Consider the following 23,280-nt stretch of genomic DNA (forward strand, 5'->3'; position numbering starts at 1 on the left):
GGTGGATTGATACTGGCATGTTTGACGACTTTAAACCAAGGTATATAAGCTAAAAGTGAAAACAATTTAAGGTCACGTCCGTACAGGTACAGATTACAGATGGTTTGAGATGAATTTATACCTGAACTATGTTGCTGTTTAAGATTATGTAGAAAATAGTATCGACACGTCATAGTAGCAATTTAGTTTTTTCCCAGTGCCACAGCATACTCCAATATCTGAAAAATGTTACCTGTGTTTATTAAGAAATAAACATAGTTGTACATGTTGTACATTTGAAAAAGCGATTCGACGTACAAGATGCCGATATTTTCCAAATTTCTTCGTTCTATGTAAGATAAAAAGTTGTTGTAAATTGATTGATAGATACTGTCACAAAAATCGAACGTTCTGTCTAAAAACAAAAAAAAATACTGTTCAGTGAGTACTTCTGTGATATTCAGAATGTTGTGATAAATGGCATTTAGTATCATACATCTTGTCATCCTGACAAATAATGATGTACTTCTCGATATTAATTTGTTTCTGGTGTCCTTTACCATGGTAAAAAACTCTTCTTGTCTTGACACCAGGGAAGTCATTTCACCCCTTCACCCTCAGTATGTCGCTGATAAGGTGTTGCATGCTGTACAGATTAACCAGGAAGTAATAGTGTTACCACGTGATGGCCACATTATTCAATTCCTAAAGGCGTAAGTATAAAATAAATGTCTAATTTACATATGTCGATGCCAAAGTCACATGTAAGCAGCACTTTCGCCTAGTGTGTAGGAAAGTTGTTTCTTGCATCGTGATTCTTCATACTGTTGTTTGGCCAGATTAAGTTACTACAATTCGTTATTTCTTCATAATTTTGAAATTATAGCTCCACAGAAGTATATCGCTCTAGAATAACTGTTTAACTTTTATCAAATGGAGAGAGAGAGAGAGAGAGAGAGAGAGAGAGAGAGAGAGAGAGAGAGAGAGAGAGAGAGAGAGAGAGCGCACTCGTCCGATTACTATGCATACTTTTGCATCACCTAACGGTATGTGACGCTCTTGTTTGCATATTTTAGATTTTATTCTGAATTCGAAAACTGCATAATCATATTTAACAATCTCGAAAAGATCACGTTGAAATGTTGTCCTTTTCATCATTTGTAACCTGATATAGGATTTGGATGAAATAATCTGACCGATTTATTTGACCTTCCACACACAGAATCATGCCGACATCGGCAGCAGGTATCGTTGGTCGTTTTGGTGGCACGTACACCGCCATGGATACGTTTATTGGCAGAGACAAGAAACAGACATAGTCAACGATGCTTGATTTGATCTGTTCGGCTTCGGGATTGTACCGCCATTTGGCCAAGTTGTTTTCGTCTGATTTCCCGAAAGAACTGTTTCTGCTATTGTAGTTATTGAATATTTTCAAATCACTTCATCAGAATGACAATTGTATCTACCGGTATCTGGCAATTTCATGGGTACGAAAATGAAATTTTTTCGTAGAAAGACAGAGTCATTGCAAATGAACATATACAGTGTCACTGTACTTAGGGGCATTCGTGTTTACGGGGGGGGGGGTCAGTGGAAATCAGGGGGGTTGACTTTTACGAAACCTTTTTTAGGGAGGGTCAAATTTTACAATCAATGATTGGAAGGGGGGGGGGGTCAAATTTTACGAAGGTTTGTATGGAGTTATGGAAAAAAATTTGACTTTGGAATTTCACCGAAATGTTGCTTGGTCCTCCATATATAATCTATGAGTAGTCTATAAGAAGCTATGAATAATTTCTTTTAAATACAGAACTAGCTAAATCTGTGTATTTATAGACTCTTGATTATTGATATTAATGTACTTGATCAGACTAGGGTAGTTACCGGTGCATGTGTGAGCAAGAAATTTGATTTTGGAATTTCACCGAGATGTTGATTCACTATACATGTTGGTCTATGAAGAAACTATGAATATTTTTTTCCAATACAAAACTAGGTAAATCTGTGTATTTATGTACTCTTGATTATGGATATTAGTGTACTTGATTAGACTAGGGCGATTACAAGTTCATGTGTGTGCAAGAAATTTGATTTTGGAATTTCACCAAAGATGTTGATTCTCTATACATTGTGGTATGTGAGGAAACTTTGAATATATTTTTACAATACAAAACTAGCTATTAAAATCTGTGCTTTAAAAAAGTTTGACAATTGATATAAATGTACGTGATGAGAATATTATATTTGAAAGAGCAGATCTGAAAAACCAATATGATATTGGAATTTCACCCAGTGATTATTTGTAAAGTTCAAAAAGGATTCTTTGAAAGTTCAAAGGTCAAATGGGAAATTATAAGTCAATTAAGATATTATTGATACGGACTGTGACATCTGGTGGAGGGTCGCTGTTTTTTGAGTATGAAAATTGGGGTGGGTAACTCTTTTTCTTGCAAACACTTTTAAAGGGCCTAATTTTTCAGCCCAGGGCCATAAGGTGCGAAGGGTTAATGAATCAAATCTGATGATCATTTTTTTTTTGGGGGGGGGGTCACATTTTACGATCGATGAATGGGGGGTAAAATTTTATAAATTTGATTTAGAGGGGGGTTCGCTTTTTACATTTCATTTGTTGCTCAAGCTTCCTTAGTCTTCTTGTATTCAGCTTTCTAATTTGATAATTTCGGAAAGATGCGATGACCGAAGGCACCAGTGTAGGGAACATCTTTGCAACGTATCATATTAAATGTTAAAAATCAACTTCTACCAAATTAGATTTCACTAAATATTTTGTGTGAACAATCTTGTTCCAAAACATTGATCTGGTACAAGACCACTAATTTATTTCCCAATGGCCACCACAGTAGCGTTGCGAGCTAAATTTCCCTATTCGTATAAAACATTCAATGGCACGATCCTCTTAACAGGTGTTAGGGTCAATGTCAACTTGACTACTGATGAATTTTTAGTGTGGCAAGTTCATGGAATTTTTGGAAATAGCGCCACCAGTGGCGTTTTTGCAGAAATTTCTGCCGATTGCCATGCCTTCTACTAGAGACACAATAAAAGTCTGCGTTGAGTTTTGAAATATGAATATAAACCAAATAAAAAACAAAACAAAAACAAAACAAAACAAAACAAAAAACCTGACAACTCAAGCCATGAGGGGATAATCAGGGATTGCATTGGAGGGTTTAGGATACTGTAAAATTGTTAAACATCGCGTTGGATATGGTATGAATTTTAAAAGAGAAAAAAACTTCTGTAAACAAGTAGGATATTCTCGCCCAATGATATGGAATGTAAGGGGGTCTTTAGAATGACTGAGAATATCAAATAGTGGGTAATGAAGTTTTATTTTTACAAAGCCCGTCGATAAGCAATAATAAGTAGAGGTTTAAATAAATTTAGAAGACAAGATGCTTATAGGCTACATATCGGGGGGGGGGGGGGGTAATCGATGACGTGATAATCGAGGGGAACATGTCTCTATACTTTGAATTCATAGTAACAAACTTCGATCGCGACTCTAGTAATTTTAGATCTCATCTGCGTAACATTGAGACGAGCGTTTGACCAATATAACGTTACAAACTAGATATATCCATGGACTTGGATCAAGTCACAGATTCTGTCAGATAATTATGTAAGGTTTAAACACATCCAACAACATCTTTTATGCAACCTGCAAGGCATGTTCACCCTCTTCCTTGTAATTCCTCTTCCATTGTAATCTTGTTTTCCTGGCTATTAAATGTTCATTGATGTATGAGCGATTTCTTGTTATTCCGTGACAATCTTACTGGTTGCATACAATACTGAAATAAAGAAGTTTATTATAGAAATTTTATGAATAATAAAAGGCCACACTTTGCGAAAGGAAAATATTTGGTGGGTCACCGTGATTGTTTGTCAAGTGTCGTATCGAAAAGACAATACAAATATTATTCAACTTTGTAATGTTCATCGAAACCTATTATTTTTACCCTTTACTGCCTGCTTCTATGAAAACAGCTATGTGAAGTACAACTAATGAATGTAACAATGACGTGTCAATGTCTGTGATGCTGCTGTGTTCTGTCAAAATAGTTCAGTTCTATGATTGAAACATTAATACAGTGAACGGCCCTAAAGGCCAAACCCTCTGTTCTTATTTTTAAGTAGTTTGATATTTTTGTATCGCATCTGCTATTGTATCTGATTGACCTGTAGATGCTTTTTGGTACCTTGCGTAGCTAACATGTTCATATTCGGCGGAAAAATCACTGATCTATCGCAATGGTTCTACCCTACTAGAGCTGTGAGTTACCGGCTATAGGCCTCCCCCATAGTCGGTAACACACAGCCCTGTCACGCAGAGCTATGTCGCCCCTAAATCGTAATGACCCTTCAAGATGGGTCAATAAATTTTAACACAGCATCAAAAAAGCATCGAGATAGCGTAAACTGTTCTGAAACAATTATCCCTCGGATATTTCTACCTTACACATGCCTTCACCGAACGCCTTACATATGCACTTTATTTCGTGATCTCATCCTGAGAGCTGTAAACACAATAATAATCCGAAGGCAGTGGCATCCGTAGTAGCAAGATAATTTAGTACAATCAAGCAATATACAGAATCAAAAAAATGATGTTCAAAATGTTATAGGCTCTATGTTTGGTGGTATCGCTCATGCTCTGTACACGAATGTGCATTTCTTTTCTATCGTTTGTTTATAATATTGTCATAGTTAATTCCGGCATGTTTTAAGTTGTAAGGGGAGAGAAACTGAAGTAGGAGCACCTCGTGAAAACAATTCTAGAAAAATGTCAAATTGAAAAACACTCACTAGATAGGTATGTGTAAAACAAACACGATTGGAAATAATTTTGGATCATTAGATATTGCTATAAATGTCGGTTTAATCTGCAAATGTAAGGTCATCTGCTTTTCATTTTAAGTTACCCACTTGTTTCTTTAGTAATTTGTAATATTGCAACATTCAGCTATAGGGCACCTAACAAAATTTGAACAATAAGCTTATGAAGATTCAGATCATAGTAAACTCCAAAGGTATGTTGCTGTCAGAGGCAAACAATAAATTAAAGAGGAGGCGCTACAAATGAAAAGTTTTTTACTATAGAATGATATTTTGGTGCATTAGGCCTATTATACATTATTATACATTCTCTTCGTGTACGTTGGCACAGAGTTGCATCGGGTTAAATGACCTTAATTATAGTGTCCATGGTGTTTCTTATGACATCTACATTGCCTGTGAACCAACAACAACACAACAGTTTACATGTTCATTAAATTTTATTGGTCAACAACAACACGACTAATAAACTTTAACAACAATACAAACAACGACAACCAGATCTCTGCGTGCCTTGTGCTCGTACAGGCCTGCAGGCAGGGTACCCTGTGTGCAGGGACAAGACTATAGTACAACAGCGCCTAGCGCAAGAAAGCGGTGGCGCTCTAATTCAAACGAACATCACTTGCGCACTACGTCATCAGTCAGATTTCACCCTTCACCTTTACCCCAGGTGCACAGGTCATTTGACGACGGACGATCTGCATAATTGTAGTCGGCATTCTGCTTTTGTGGGCCTATCAAAGGGATTTCATGTCTAGTCCCGGTGTCAAACGGAGCCTGAACGGAGAGCAGACCGGTACATCGAAGATGGCCAGGAGTGAATCCCAAGACAATCTTCCGAACGATGTGTGCGATTCTGTCCATCGTTTTCATCGACCAAGTGTGGCCGAGCAAATTTGCGCAGATGTTCGTAGTACAGGTCGGAGCATCGCCGTTTTCACAAGCGGTGGTGATTCTCAAGGTACAGTAACGAAGTTAACCAAATTCAAGTCTGAGATGAGGTTTCAAAGTCATACAAGGTCAAACCAAGCTTTCTCTTTGGCGATCATTGCAATGCAGACATGTACCGACACAGTAACACTGTACTAATGTAGCTTCTGCTTCGGCCATGCTGAAGTTGCACGATCCGATCGCGTGCACCACTGACAACTCACTTCTGCAAGTTCTGGATTCGTCTCCATGAAATCAAAATGCAATAGCAGACGCTTTTATAACAATCGCCGTTTCCATGTCAATCGCTACTCAGTATTGGCTGTTGTCCAGCAGTTCAGGCCCCCATTACAATCATATGTTCATTATGTAAACAACGTGATTTGCCTGACACAGGGCGGTCGTTGTCAATTTCATGTTCATAGGAATGTCTGCAGGCCCTCCGCACGCGCTGCCTTGTTGTATGTGATACCATGGAGGTGTACTACCTCCACGGTCACGCTATGTGCTACCATGGAGCTAGAAACTAGCTCCGTGGTGCTACACTGTACCTGATTAGTCTATAATGGTTGAGATTTGATCATATATTCTGTAAACCAAAACAGAACAGAGTCAAAATTCCACAATTGTTAATTTACATTCCATGGTTCATGTATGTGTGTGCATGGCCATTGATTATGTAGCTTTATGAAAGTTGCTGCAATAAAAAGTCTCCAGCTGTTTCCATTGCTGAAAGATAATTTGGCATGTAAAATTTTAAAACCAGGCTAATAATTCATTCAGTATTTATCATTGTGAACCTTTAATGAAAAATCTAGCCCAGATGATCTAGACGTTATTGAAATCCACTGATTTCAGTGATGTTGCTGCTTTACCTCACAATAACTACATGTATTTCTCTATTTATTATTGCTAACAGTATTGGCACTATTGTGTTTATGCTAATCAAAGGCAGGGTTAGTTGTTCACATTAAGAGCTGCACTATTGTCTGCACTATGATAATCTTTTATATTAAAACTAATGCTAGTAATAAGAAGGACAAAGCAACATTACCCATCTTCAAAGTTAACTGTAAGAAGGCAAATTCTTTTGTGAAATCTTCTACATAGTCTAGCAAATTGCTAAAGTCATACTTGTCTTGATTTTTATAAAATTGATATGATCTATCATTTCATTTGAATGATGTGTCTGTTCAGGACACCAAGACATTTTGATGATGAAGCAAAAAACTAGAAAAATATTGAGATGAAATGATGCTGCAAAATTGTTTTCTCAAGAAATGAAATTTGTTTAATCATTGCTGTTTATAATTCTGAACTGCAGCAGTTATGGTATGTTCTGCTGAATATGTACTTTACCAACTGACATTGTACAATTACTCTTCTTGAAAAAATACAATTGTGGCTGAGGTGCAGTTTGCAGAGTTATAAGGAAGTTTATATTCTTACAATTTCAGTGATTATAGGACTTCTGATAGCTATACCTTCACCTATATTAAATTGGAATAATTTGACATTTAGTAGGATAATGGTCTGTAATTTAGGGTGGGTGTGTAAAGTGCTTAAATGAGATGGACAGATTACCTCTGGCAGTTCAATAAAGAAATGAATGTATGTAGAATGAAATGTGTCTGTCATGAACCATTGTGAGAATCAGATCAAATCTGGATGGTGTAACTTCTCTGCAAAGGAACTATATGATACGATAAATGATAAATAATTTATATAGCGCCAAGTATCCATCAGCAATTTTCACTGGTGCTATGTTGTTAAGCATCACTTGTGTAAAAACATTCCAATAAAAAGGATGGGAACACAACCAATATATCGCGATAAATAACTACAGTCTTTCTAACAGTGAATGCTGAATAACTCTACATCAATGGTTGCTACGGAAAACTTAGCAACAGTGGGTATACACAACATAAGCATCATGTAAGAATTACACTAACAATATAAATCTCAGAGGAAGTATGGTTGAGATTGATTTGAAAGGTACCATGTCACCTTATGTCACCTTACAGTTATTTTATCAATGTAAAAGGGCAAGATGTATTTTTATCACTGTAAAAGGGCAAGGTGTATTTGACCCATTGACACAATCATAATTTAAATATTGATTTGTTACAACATCTGTATCTGACAGTATTTCATCTCACCACAAACAGAGTCCACATTAACTGTACTTTGTCCACATTTCACAGCTACAAATGTAAAATATTTCTGTCAATCGATTTAAACAAATTTATTATAGAAACTAGTATATTCATGCTGATGAATGTGATCTACTGTATGCGAATAAATTTCATGTACACTTTGACGTCAACAGTGATAATTTCTGTGAAAATGTATATTTTCCAATCCCATGCCATTATTAAAAATTCTGAAATTTGCAAAATATCAGATCATAGTAAACTGTAATTTAGATATATTGCTGTCAGAGGCCAACAATAAGATCATTGCACTATTGTGAACTGACAGTTATTGATTGTTACAAAGTTACACATTCTCAGACTAGACTTATTTATAGGATTATATATGATTAAGTTTGATTGATTCTTTGATCAAATGGAATCTTTTGCTACAAATATGTAGAGCAGCAGATTCTTTTCTTAAAGGTTTGAAATTTTATAATAATTCATGAATCTATTGTTAACAAGTATCTTGTTAATGCTTGATTTTGTGAATGCTTTGCCAGGTAAATACACTGTTCATGTTATCCAGTATACCGCTATAAAGTGTATAGTGGAGTGTCTAGCCATTCAGGGTTAAAAGTTCATAGTTGTCCAGGACTGTGCACGTATTTCTTGTACGACATGTCAGACATTTTAAATACAGAGGTCATGAATATTCATTCCCTACAAGTACTGGTATGCATACCTAAGTACAATGGTGTCAAACTGAAGCCCTGTCTCGTAAATGTTGTCAAATTTTTCTTGACTTTTATGATGTAACAATGCATTGTAAAAAGCAAACAAGAACTACTGGATTTGTGAACAATATTACAAATATAAGTACAGTGCACTTTACATTATTTATCACGTAGGATTCAAATTTGCCTCAGAAACTCTAATAATAACTGAACCTGGAAGGCAAATATTGTCTGTAGAATACTTTATTATACTGTACCCACCATTTCTGTCGAAGTCATACCACTGGGTTAGATAGTAGCTAAAATTGTACATTATCAGTGATGCTGCAAAGAAAATGTATACATATTAGAAATGTACATTTTAATATAGCTTAGAGTAAAATCATGACAAGGTCGGTTACATTGCTGTTTATAGTGTAGCTAACCAATTACAAAAAACACACACATCAAATTTCACCTGTTTGTGATCTATGGATGTACCATGTAACATGTACATGTATGTATAATCAGGTGTTTGTTCATTGAAAGAGCATTCAGTTGTTATAATGTATGATTTCCAAACTCTTTACAATCCAAATTACCAGACAGTTGTATAACTACACTGTAGAATATTTACCAGACTGTTTAGTGTATTTTTCAGTTTTCCAAGCAACTAGCATCTTGTATTTACTATCCCTTGATGGCTGGTGCATTTGTGGTTAACCAACCGTTAAAAGAGAGTGATTGAGATGGTTGTCATGGAGACACATTTACATTAACAGAGCTTCTAGCAGCTAGTATATCTACACCTGTACCCAGCTATGGTTGAATTATAGATGTATTTAACAATATTGTTTATGATTGCATTCTGTTGATACATTCATGTATAGATCAAATATGCCGTTGAGGTTGTCTTTGAAATTCCACTGAAGTTTTAAAAAACGATGGGTTTATACCGGTAGAGGGAATATTCATTGTGAACTGTATTTACCAGCAGTTCAATCTTATCAAATTTTGTAGCTATTTTGTACAAATTAAATTATAAAGGAAACTAATTAATCATGATTTATAATTTCTTGCCAGCCACACTAATTTGTAAAAATCTAAAAATTAAAAAATAAAGAGACCTCAAATCATATATTTATTTTCCCAATTAATGTAGAAAGAGAAGGTGGGTGAAAAACCAGATTCTAAAATCAAAACAGTAATTTGAAAAGATACATACACTTTATATTGATGTTTGTATGTTTGTTATGTACTGTACAGAAGAGAATTGCCCAAATTTAAGTTGATTGTTGTCGACAAACATTTTTTGTTGTAACAGCAAAAAAGCTACATTTGGAGTCAAAGACATGGATTTTTGTATAAACACTGTTACTTGAAATAGTCATATGGTATATATTATCAGTTAACTAAGGTCAGACTATTGTTACATAATGCATGAAGTGATATGCATGTCCTTAGCTTGTCAAGGGCATTTAGGTTATCATTTACATAGATATGGTTAGTAACAAATGATATTTCCCCTAGCCATGCATTATAATAGGTCCATTTCGTAAATTGATACATACTGTACAAATCTGTATAAATTATGAAAAGACAATTTGATCATGTGGATGCATGGTTTTCCAATTTTCCCAACGATTGGAAAGTTTTAATGGTACAGTATGTTACATCAGTTGGTTTTTAAATACCAACATTACATGAAACTGCAACCTATTTTATCTGTTATGAATCACCAATAACTAAATCATCACAGATTATATAATGATTGGATGTATAAGTTATCAGTATAATTCATCATTGTAACTGCTGTAAAAGCATTGCTTTTATAAGAGGCAACTGCAGATTGTTTTTTGTTTAAATGCTAAACATTGTATTGTGTCTTATAATGATAAACATGTGAGTTACACTATGAAAAGTTGTGTAAGGCATTAACACAACTTGTTCTGACTTTGATACTCTTGTCACTGTAGGTACCATATGTAGTGTATTAGCAGATCTTACAGTCTAACTTTAAAAGTTTGCAATCCACTGTTAATGTGATAGCATATGGTAAAAATGCTTTATTCTTTTCTAACTGTATACTGCACAGATTGTAAATCACATAAAGTATTGCCAGCTTGTGGATTGTTTTTAGGCCATTCCTTGAATCATATAGCAAATATCACTTCATTATGATAATGAATCTTAAAAAAATAGACTGTGTTTCTGAAATATTTTTTGAAAAGGTTGTTGAAATCCATTACAAATCTATACAGATTCAGCATTGTCCAAATGACATGTGATCTTTCATCCATTGTTGATGGTTATTGATATTGTACAGCAGCTGCTGTAAGTACTGTAGGGTACCTTGGAAGTCTGATACATTTATGACACTGCAAGTCTAGTGTCCAGGCACGGACCCTCCACAAAGGGGCTGTGGTCCAGGTACACGTAGCTGTAATCCCTAGATACCAATATACTGAATCAATGGTGATTCACAGATGACAACTTTATTGAATTAGTTCAATAAAGGTGTACATACTCAGAGATCTCATCAACATCACATGATTTGGTTATGTCTGTACATGTAGTCAGGCGATATTAGCAGAGAAATCACTGTACCCAGAATATCAAAGTGATACAAATCAAACTTCCAACCAGGATCACCAGTCACTATCAGGTCAGGTTAGTTGAAACAAACAAAAACATATACTGTGTTCTATGTAGAGCATGCTGTATTCTTGATTATGTGTATTGTCAAAACGCAAGTAATTTGAGAAATGGTATTTGGTTGTCATTCCTATTTAAATGGTAAATGTAAATATGATAGTAAAAAAGGAACAGAATGAAAATTATACCACAATTTCCTGTAAAGTTGTTGCATTTTTTGTTTTCTTCTATAAAAGGTCAAATGTGTTCTAAAAAAGGAAGTCCGATATTCTGTAATACTATCCATAAAATAATTACAAATAAGAGGGTTTCTACACGTGTGTAAATTGTTAGTAAATGAATATGTTTGGTTTTGATGGTGTTTTAATTTAATGTGAAATGTGATTTTCACTCATATTCCTTTACATACAAAACAGTTACCAGTAACAGAGTTTGTATGTTTACATAAGTTGCTAGGACATTGTTCATTTGGTTTTCTTAGTTCGTTGCATTTCGATTCATTTAAATGGTGGCACTTTCATTAGCCTACAAAATCAATTGACTATGTGCCTTCCATAATTGCAGAGATCAGTCTTATCATCAGTGTTGTTGGAGATTTGGCAACTGTCCATGTAGGGACACAGATTGTAAATGTATCTGTGAATCTAAGTGCTTCTATACAGTACCGGTAGGTATTAAATTTTATGTGACTAGACAGATCCACTCTGAGTGTAGGCCATCAATGGGTTAATCTTCAATCCAGGGCCATGGTAAAATCACTCATAAAATGTGAACCATCAACAATTTGATATGCTCTGGACAGCAAATGCTAAGTTGGTGGCAGATTGAACTATACAAAAAAGCGGTAGATAAATAATATTGGTATTGAAATATTTTTATCAGAGCTCCAAAACAAATATTTTACCGCTTGTTCCATGATGTCAAGCACAATACATCATCACAGCAAACATTCCATGAGTTTTATCTTCAATTGTGGTTCTTTTATTGGATAGCAACCATGACTAGCAGATCTACAGACAACCTTGAAATGACCTTGCTAGCAATACCTGTACATGTATCTCATCAAATTGACCTCTTGTAATTTGTGTTAAACAAATGATGGTAAATAGTGCATTGGCAAATACATATGTATATATTTAGACAGTTTAAATTGATGGACACAATGATGAACAAGTGAATATTAAATATACATGTAATATCTTGCATTTCATGTGAAAACAATTTATCAAAGCAAAGAATTTTCAATGTAGATATGATGAGGAAAGACTGCTCAATTGATGAAATAAGCAGCATTTATGTATTATTTGGAATTTTAATTTGTGATTTATTAGTTAACATATACAGATAGAGGGAAGTTAGAATGTTGAACTAGAAGTAATATGTATGTTTGAAAGGCATCCTTGGCCATCCTTGGCAACATTTCTTGACCTATGACCTACATGCACATGTACGTAGCATTTCAATCAGGTAATCTTGGTTCTTTTATCATTGGAACCTAAACCTAGCCTCTACATCAGTTTCTCTGACCTATAGCCTTATGTATATGACCCTGATATGACTGCCAGTTTGTGAGTTTGTGTAATGTGTACATCTTTAAATACTTATACCTGCCGTAATTGCATGTGTGGTCTCCAGGCAAGATGTAGTGTTTCTGTACATGTATGTAATCAACCGTTAATGGCTGACATATAATGCTTTTCAAGACAGGAATTGTACTGTACTTACATTCAGATATAATCCTAATACCTGGCTTATTCAAAATAGTGCAGTAAATTTTATAAAATTTAAAAATTATTTTTTATTAAAATTGATTACAATCCCTTTCTAAATCTTCCAGAGTACCGTAAATGTGCATGACCTATTACACAGTACTGTCTCTCAAAAATTGCAAGGTACTCTCCCTTTCTCAAACAAAAAAGGGTGATAGGACAGGGCACTGGATGGGTGTCTCAGTATTTTTAAGGTACATGTATACCTATAAAGTACTCAATGAAAATTATGAGAAATTCTACAATGGCATCCAGGTCAAAGGTCACTGCATGGGAAAGTCATCTGTGCTCGGTGTATCCTACCTGGAATTGAAATGGAAATGTCACATTTGATTGTTCCATATGAAAATCCTTTCTCTGGTATCTCATTACCTGTATAGAAATTTTCTCAAATTGTGGCCAAATTTAAAAGCATATGTACATGTACCAATTGACAATTTGCAGTACAACATATTCTCCAATGTTCTGTCATGAGAACATGCAGTCCGACCATCGTGGCTTGCACTGAGTTTTGACAAATGTTCTAAACGCTCTGGGCTGTAATTTATCTAACAGCAGGATGTCATTATAGTTGACACAGAGACTGGGTTTTAAATCACTTACCAGCAGGCAGTAGAGAAGTCTGACCTTGAAGGTAAATTGTAAATTATAAAGTACTACTGTACCTTACCGGTGTGATAATACCTAGCACAAAGACAGAGGAGTCATGTTTCTTAATTAATAACACAGAAAGAATTTAACAACCCTTCTCATAAAATGTACAGGTGAACATGATGTTTCTTGGGCTGTCAAATTTACCATGAAAAGACCTTTATATAGATGCCCTACATTGGGAGGATAATGTTACAGGTGAATTTTCTTGAGTTTTTAAATACCGATGTTATTCTTGATTCATCAACCAAAATCTGTGAACAATAGTAGGACAAATTTCACAAAAATATTTATACAATATGACAGCATTTACCGAGCATCTAAATTTGATACTATGGGGAAAGTAATATCTAGAAGTGTAAACTATATTGCAGGGGTAATGCAGTCCAAAATAATTTGGCATTAGTAAACAGAAACAGCACATACCATTACACTTTTGTGTAACACTGCACAGTTTCTGCTTATGTTGACATGACTGTTTCCAACATGCAGACTGACCCATTGTGAATGCCCAGGGTATTTGTAATAGTTTCCTAGCAACTGACTACATATTTCCTACAGTACAAATGATGATGTCTTTGAGTATTACAACCAGACATACTGATTGTAAAAGAATGATGCACTGTTATGTCTTTGTCTTTTTCTGTCTTGCCATTATAAATACGATAGTGTCAACACACAGTCTGTTCAACTAACTTTTTCTTGATTTTTGAAATAATTTATCAACAAATGGAATGAAAACTGAACACAATGACTGTCTACAGTATGGTATTTCTTTTAGTTTTGTTTCATTTCTTTACTATCATGTATGTTACATGTAGCTTATTATGGCTATAAGTGATATTCATAATATATATTTACCTGTTTTTTTCTGAATTATTTTTATTAAAATTTTTATAAAATTATTATATTTTATTATTATAAATTGAAAGTTACTGTATGCTATGTTTTCCCCTCTACTGTTAGAGGATTTATAGAAACACAACATGAATTCATAGAGTGTACATTAGCAATCTACGCTTGCAGGTATATTTAACATGTAAGGTTCAAACTGCAGTGTAGTACAACTGTAGTAATAGGCTTGCAACAATCAAGATGGCTGCCATTACTTTTCTATTCTACATACATGTATTCTTCTTTGAAGAGCCCTAAAAATAATACCCATGTCCTTAAAAGAATATTAAATGTGACAGATAACAATTAAAGTCAGTGGTTATGTGAGATTGTGAACTAGCTAGAACTTAAAAAAATTTCAAACATCCAATGTGTACTGTAATGGTAACGGTTCATATATTAGTTTCTTGCCAACAACAGAAGATGAAGAGAAGTTGGAACTGTAGTCGATTTGGTATTCTGTACTGGTGTACCAGTTTCAGTGACATCACATGATTTGCTTGTAATAACACTTTCTGACATTTCTATAGCAAAGTTGGACTAATGTACAAAAATTTTGAGGTGACTGTCCGGCAGCTGAACTCTGTTTCAAACTCTATGGCTGTGCATTATAAAAACCAACTGGCATATCCATAGAATCTATTTATTTGAATGCTATTGTATTTTAAATCTTTAAGAATGTTGTTGTTTCTCTGTAGGTATGAATGCTGCTGTACGTGCTGTTGTCAGAATGGGCATTTACGTTGGTTTTCGTGTCTACTGCATACATGAGGTATGTTATTAACCTTTAATCAGTGTACATATCATGTGTACATGTCATCTCATAGGGAAGTATGGTACTCACAACTGATAAAACATTTTATAAAGGAAAAAATATTGATTCTTGTTTCTGGCATTTTTCTGTTTCACAGAGGGAATACTGTACTCTGGTACTTGTTATATTGAAATGTTTTATAAGATTTGAACAAAAATCCAAACAATTATTTCATGGTTAAGATTTGGAGATGAGCAATTGATAACCCAAAGGACCAGTGTGATATTAAATTAAGTCATGTATACCCAATACAGTACATACACCACTCTGCTAGCCAGTGAGATAGTAAATTTACCTGTGCCAAAACAAGACATTTTCAGACTCTAAAAATCACTTGATTTTCTTATCCCTGCTTTGAAGGCAAGAAGTATGATTACAAATTCACCATCATGTAAACACCGTATCCAGAATATGATTGCTCTAAAGTGTGACACTAATGTCTGAAATGTATTGTAAGGTTAATGGTCCAGTGCAGTACCATATCTATTAAAACCCAAATAAATGAAACGCAATTTCTTTTTGGGGAATATTAGTGTACATGAAACATGAAACCACTGTCTTGTATGAACTTTACAGTGTACCTGTAAGTACCAGTAGTCCTGCAGGACAGTTACAGTACGGTACATTTTACAATTTGGTTTGTGTTCAGGTTTCTCAACTAGAGTGTTAAATTTCTTATTTCCTGACCTTTCCATCTTTGTGAAAAAAACTCAGTGTAGTCTGTTATAGTTGTGAACCAAAACACCTCAGCAGAAAAAAAGTGAAAAGGGCAAGCTTGAATTTTAATTGAGCATGTTAGATACAGTGTGCATATATAAAAGTGTATTGCTGCAGTTAGTGAATGATGTGAGGTACATGGAGATTAGCATTCAAATTATACAATAATTTACATTAATGAGCAATGTTTCGGTATCAGAATTTGATGCTTTATTTTAAACATTGTTTCAGTATCAAAATATTATGTTTTATTTGAAGTGTTGTTTCAGTATCAAAATATTATGTTTTATTTCAAGCATTGTTTCAGTATCAAAATGTATGCTTTATGTCTACCTCACATCTTTCATTGCATGCATTGCTATGTGCATGTTCAATGGTATATGTATGTATTTGTAACGATGCAACATGGTTTCTTCAGTATCTCTTTTGCATAGAATACTGTAGAAGTCAAAATGTAACATTTATTCCAGAGTAGGCTTCATAAATTTACACATCCACCAAACTTAGGTTGATGATTATTTGCAATGGAAATATTTATAAAATTCTAACTTTGATCCAATTTATCTTGTTGCCAGGGTTACCAAGGCATGATAGATGGAGGTGACCACATTTGTGAGATGGGATGGGCTGATGTATCTGGCATTATACAACTTGTAAGTATCATTTCAAATACCATGGCAACTATCAAGGCAACATAATGCCATGACAACACAATTGTCAATAGTTTCTTTCATCATGTACTCCTTAGTACACTAGCACCATGCTTTTACTTCATGTATTTTATTTCAAATGTCATGAATTATAGCAAGTCATCACAGAGTTGATCTATGTCACTGCAGTGCTTGATTGTAGCAGGTATTTCACAACTTTGGGTGCAATGTCGTTTTTCCAAGATAATTGCATATCTTCATTTATTTTGTTTTTCACAATACAGGCCATGCAACTGTCACTGATAAAAAATTTTGATTTTACTAAGTACAGTACATGCATACGGGTTATTTATAAAATATCATGATTTTTATCACACATGTACATGTCTCTGCGATAGAGACTGAAATCCTTCAATTGATCACAGTCCTAGAGGAACTGTGAGTTGATGTATATTCAGAGAATGATAAAACATATTGTTTGTTTGTAGGGAGGAACTGTGATCGGTAGTGCCAGATGTAAAGATTTTCGTGAAAGGGAAGGTAGAAAGACAGCCTGTTTCAATCTTGTACGTCGTGGTATTAGCAACTTAGTGGTTATTGGCGGTGATGGTAGTTTAACTGGTGCTAACTTATTCAAACAAGAGTGGTCACAGTTGATTACAGAACTGAAAAATGAAGGTATGTACTGAACCTGAACCCAGTATCATGTATGTGTCTATCTGTATCATGCTAATGCTGTGTTGGTACAATGTATGTAAATGAAGGAAGGTGATTTGTGAAAGTAGAGAGATTTGATAGTGTTCATCTTTCATTAAGATATCAAAGTCTAGAAGTATCATCCATGCATTATCTGACAACAGCTTGTCATAAATTTGATACAATATATTGCATTTTATACCGTTGTTAAACACCAGGACAGACTAGAAATATTACCAAAGTTCTGTTATCTTCAAAAAATAAAGCAGGTTACCTTTTTCAAAGGATACATGACACATTTTCATAGAAAGTATTGTTTGAAATATGCTTGTTATGCACATACAGATCTAACAGCTCTATTACTCAGATCTAAGTCTTTGCCAGTAAAATTGCAAAATCATGTCTCACCATGTGAAATCTCTTCGGGAATTTTGCTTTGGAAATATAATTACATTATAGTTTGCTGAACAGAAAGACACTGTGAAGATTTTGTAAAATACTGTGTAGTTGTACATTTCCATAAGACCCTCTTGCTCACGGTCTATGGTTTAACTGCTGTATATCTGTAGTCTGCCAACATTCATGCAGTGGTATATCAGTATAATTGTGTGATGAAACACTTGATATCACAGTATGAAATTTCTTAGCCTTAAGCTATATCATGCTTCAAAATGAAGCGAACTGTATCCATGAATTACAAATGTGACTCATTAATTATTCATGATTTGAACTGGCAAATGTCATAAAGATATGCACACGTCAGGCAGAAAAATCCAATATGGCTTCCTTGTGTAGGTGTATTCAATTGCTTTGATAGCTGCAGGAATTGAAATCCCATGAAATTCACTGGAGTATTTCATTTTCAACAGTCACAAATAAAAACAAACTATTTCGTCAAATTTCAAGTTCAAATGTCCAAGTGATGATCCATTTTTGTTCATTTTAAATTTTTATTAATTTGCTTGCACTTCAGTCTTTGATAAATATTTCCTTGTTGAAAATATTTTTATTACTTGAAATAGCGTTGTAATCTAGCATCGTCCAGTGTCACAAGATAGCATTTTGGCCTCACCAATTGGTGTTAAATTAGTTGCATTTTTAAAACAAAAAGATAAAAGTAGTTCAGGAAAACTGTTCAAGGCATGTTTTATTTTGATCTCAGCTTAATCAGTCATGTCAGCTCTGGTGATGTTGTTCAGTAAATTTTGCCAACATTGCTGCATGGTACTCCTCACCAATTCTGTCTCTTTGTTTTCAGAATACCATGACAATACAAATTATTTACATTAGAGACATCATCAAATGATATCTGTCCATTGATCGATACAAATAACATGACAAAAGTATTGCATTGTTATTTCAAATATAGATATCAACATTTTGACATAAGCAACATTAGCTCTCAGCAAATTTAAAAATTTATTTTCATCTTGGCTTTCTATGTTGCTTCCCTATGCATACATATATGGTATAATAATGTGCGTATGACACAGAGCAAATTATGAGTAGGCCAGGGTTCGTACGCTCCTGGAAAGTCCTGGAAAGTCCTGGAATTTAAAACCACTCCTGGAAACTCCTGGAAACTCCTGGAAAATCAAAATTTACTCCTGGAAAACTCCTTAGTCGGCTGCATTTATGAAAAAAAAAGACCTTACCCCAAAAAAATTGCTACAAAAGGTTTCTCAACGGATTTTGATAGAGTCAAATGTGCTTAATAACATATTAAAAGTCTACCAAAATCTGACCACCGGAAATGCGTCATTTTCAAGATGGCGTCCAAGATGGCCGCCATATACTTAAAATGGCCATAACTATACCCCAAAAATTGCTACAAAAGGTTTCTCAACGGTTTTTGATAGAGTCAAATGTGCTTAATAACATATTAAAAGTCTACCAAAATCTGACCACCGGAAATGCGTCATTTTCAAGATGGCGTCCAAGATGGCCGCCATATACTTAAAATGGCCATAACTATACCCCCAAAAATTGCTACAAAAGGTTTCTCAACGGTTTTTGATAGAGTCAAATGTGCTTAATAACATATTAAAAGTCTACCAAAATCTGACCACCGGAAATGCGTCATTTCAAGATGGCGTCCAAGATGGCCGCCATATACTTAAAATGGCCATAACTACCGGTACTTAAATATTAAACGTAGACTAGTGATGTCTGTGTCTACCACCATGTTTTAGTGGTTTAGGAATCCAACTATCATATCTAGATTATAGGCAAGTGGTCATAAGTCCCATAATTTGCATATTTGTACATGTATTAAAAATAATCACTGTCACATTCTTCGTCCAGAACATGTTGCTCATGTGGATTTTCACAATTTCCGAGGTTAGGTAGTAAAGGGAAAGCAACTCCACACATCGTTCATATTTTGGGTGTTTGCGTTTTGTGTATGAAATTGTGTATAATATAAGTGTACGTCATGTTTGGCTGTTTTAAGAAAAGTGTTGCTTAGCCATGGTGAGACGTATCCGTAATCTACGTGTCTTGATGTTACTCCACACTGGAGCGGAGAGACAAGTGTGACACTGCAATCCGTTGGCGCTGCATTTCGAAAACAGAGTTTTCTTCATCAGTCGTTTAAATTCATTCTTGATTGGTGAGACGTGTTGAATGGTTGATTGTTTTTATTTGGTAGTATATTGTTCCACTTACGTTTGGTGTTCAAGTAGGCAGTTGAATCAGTCGGCAGAGCATGAAATCAGAAAAGATCATCAAACAATTACATAATCAAGCAGCCACCAACGAAATATATGATAGCTCTGCTAAAAATAATCTAAAAAACAACACATTTGAATTAAACGATGAATGCTACTGGCAAATATGGGGGTGCTCTATGGGGGTCTCTCTCGTCTCCGAAAATAGCAGATATTACATTTCACGAGACAGAAATGAGAATAATACAGAAACACAAACAACAAATGCCGACCTGGCTGAGGTTCAGGGATGATGATTTCTGATTTTCATCGGAACACAACACCAACTCAATGAATTCATATCAAACATCAACAAAATGCATCCTACTTTCAAATTTTCGAATGAAAGCTCCTCTCAAGAAATCACATATTTAGACCTGACTATCTATAAGGTCGTCGATACAACAAAAAGAACATTCTCAACACCGAGACACACAAACCAACAGATACATTCCAGTTCTTACAAAGAAACTCATGCCATCCGGCAGCAACATTCAAAGGTCTGATCAAAGGTGAAACATTATGATACATCAGAACATGCAACAACGAAACCGATTTTACAGAGAAAGTCACACATTCAATTTAGTGAAAAATTACAAGACAGACAATATGAAAAGATGAAATAGAACGCATTATCAGCGAAACAGATCATAAAAGCCGAAAAAGACAGCTTGAACAATAAAAGAAAGAAAGAACGCCACCAACAATACAGTAGTCTTCATAACAACAAATAACCCGTACATCGAAATGACAAAAATCAAGCAATCCCTGACAGAAAACTGGAGTGAACTAGTAAAAGATGAAACACTAAAAAACTTCCAAAATCAACCAATAATTGCATATAGAAGGAACAGAAATATAGGCAATACACTTATAAGTGCCAGACTTCAAAAAGCGACAACAGCTCGAACTCAGGTTCACACGAACCTACACAAACACATCAAGACCAACCAGTAGACATTCTAGCTTCCCTACTTGAACAATAAACGTAAGTGGAACAACATATATACTACCAAATAAAAACAATCAACCATTCAACACGGCTCACCAATCAAGAATGAATTTTAAGCGACTGATTAAAAAAACTCGGTTTTCGAAACACAGTGCCAACGGATCGCAGTGTCACACTTGTCTCTCCGCTCCAGTGTGGAGTAACATCAAGACACGTAGATTACGGGTACGTCTCACCATGGCTAAGCAACACTTTACTTAAAACAGCCAAACATGACATACACTTATATTATACACAATTTCATACACAAAACGCAAACACCCAAAATATGAACGATGTGTGGAGTTGCTTTCCCTTTACTACCTAACCTCGGAAATTGTGAAAATCCACATGAGCAACATGTTCTGGACGAAGAATGTGACAGTGATTATTTTTAATACATGTACAAATATGCAAATTATGGGACTTATGACCACTTGCCTATAATCTAGATATGATAGTTGGATTCCTAAACCACTAAAACATGGTGGTAGACACAGACATCACTAGTCTAGGTTTAACATTTAAGTAGTTATGGCCATTTTAAGTATATGGCGGCCATCTTGGACGCCATCTTGAAAATGACGCGTTTCCGGTGGTCAGATTTTGGTAGACTTTTAATATGTTATTAAGCACATTTGACTCTATCAAAATCCATTGAGAAACCTTTGTAGCAATTTTTTGGGGGTATAGTTATGGCCATTTTAAGTATATGGCGGCCATCTTGGACGCCATCTTGAAAATGACGCATTTCCGGTGGTCAGATTTTGGTAGACTTTTAATATGTTATTAAGCACATTTGACTCTATCAAAAACCGTTGAGAAACCTTTTGTAGCAATTTTTTTTAGGGTCAAACCATATTTTCAGCCGACTACCTGGAAAATCGCTAGTTACGATCGCACACGGTCGAGAACGGCCTGATCGTAAGGGTGAACGTCAAACAGTATAATTGTCGAGCGTCAAAATTGCAAAAATGCGAAAAGATGTTTTGCGACAGGTGGGGAGCCCTCCCGAGACAAAATTTGGAAAGCGTAGTAGTGTTTCTTAAAATGTCGTAAAGGGGTACCCTTGTACTAGCGTGGGCGAGACCATGTTGTGTATTCCATTATCCATGGTTTTGCACGCACGTACAGTGACATCGAAGTTTGCATGAGTAGATTGTGGAGGGACCGTGTTGAAATTTAAAGCTTGTTCGGGTCACCAGTCACAGCAATGCCTCCTGCAAAGTGTTTATTCAGCGATCATTGGTTGAAACAGCCCGAGTACGTAGGATGGCTTGAGCGGGCGCAAGATAAATTCGCGGCAAGATGCAAACTTTGTGAAAAGACTTTCGATGTATCGGAAAGCCTAGCACTACGTATGATGCTCCGTGTTCCCGTGGCTTGCCATTCGGCACATTCATGCGAGATATTGCCGGCCTTTGTGCCCTTCACCGTGCATTACCAGCAAACTTATGGTTTTTGACGTCATGCGAACAGTTCTTTTTTGCAGTCTGTGAGCGGTTGAGTGATTCGGGTAGGCATAGATTGGAATCGAGTTGATTTCGGCCGAAAGTAGTTAGAAAAGAAGTTTTTTTGTGTGCGGTCCAAAGTGGGACCGCGTGTCTATGGACCTCAGCAGGGCTGTAGTGGGACGCTTTATAATATAATGCAGGGAACACATAGCATCATACGCGGAGCTATGAAAAGCCATGCTATAGCTACAGGAGCAAAACATCGAGCTCTGGTAGGAGAAAAACAGGAGCAAGTAAATAAAAAATTAATGATTTCTTTGCCCGATCTTCATCAAATGTAAAGTCGTCGACTAATTCTAAGCCTTCCCTGAGTTTATCTTTCCTGACACCACACTCGCAACTGCACAGTAAGTGAGGCTACCCACAATTCCCTTGATTTGTTCACTCAGACATTTTTTACTCAAGGCTTTTTTCAATTTATCACTTTCTTAACAATTTTTACTTACAATTTAAATTCAGGATTATTTGTTGACATTGTGTTCCTAAATTATTGATTATGTTTAAAATTCAAGAGTAAATTGAATGAGAAGTCGATGTTTGGAGGTGTTAAAAATTGCACACTTGTCAAGATAAAGTTATCAGCAACTAAGATGGT

The 23,280-nt window shown here is 35.3% G+C and overlaps 1 protein-coding gene across 7 annotated transcripts in view; it reads left to right on the plus strand.

The window, feature by feature from the left end:
- The first annotated feature begins 5,533 nt into the window (after positions 1 to 5,533).
- The window catches only part of LOC139145932 (ATP-dependent 6-phosphofructokinase, muscle type-like), a 46,694-nt gene continuing 28,947 nt past the window's right edge, over positions 5,534 to 23,280 (plus strand). For 6 of the 7 annotated variants that reach the window (XM_070717381.1, XM_070717382.1, XM_070717377.1 and 3 more), the window contains exons 1-4: positions 5,534 to 5,806; positions 15,294 to 15,367; positions 16,702 to 16,779; positions 17,265 to 17,454. In XM_070717381.1, the coding sequence (XP_070573482.1) occupies positions 5,596 to 5,806; positions 15,294 to 15,367; positions 16,702 to 16,779; positions 17,265 to 17,454 (553 nt within the window). In that variant the 5' untranslated portion in view covers positions 5,534 to 5,595. The remainder of the gene's footprint in view (positions 5,807 to 15,293; positions 15,368 to 16,701; positions 16,780 to 17,264; positions 17,455 to 23,280) is intronic. The other variant, XM_070717375.1, reaches the window with a different exon arrangement.

Source organism: Ptychodera flava, chromosome 12 (assembly GCF_041260155.1).
Source record: "Ptychodera flava strain L36383 chromosome 12, AS_Pfla_20210202, whole genome shotgun sequence".
In the NCBI taxonomy this organism is placed as follows: Eukaryota; Metazoa; Hemichordata; class Enteropneusta; family Ptychoderidae; genus Ptychodera; species Ptychodera flava.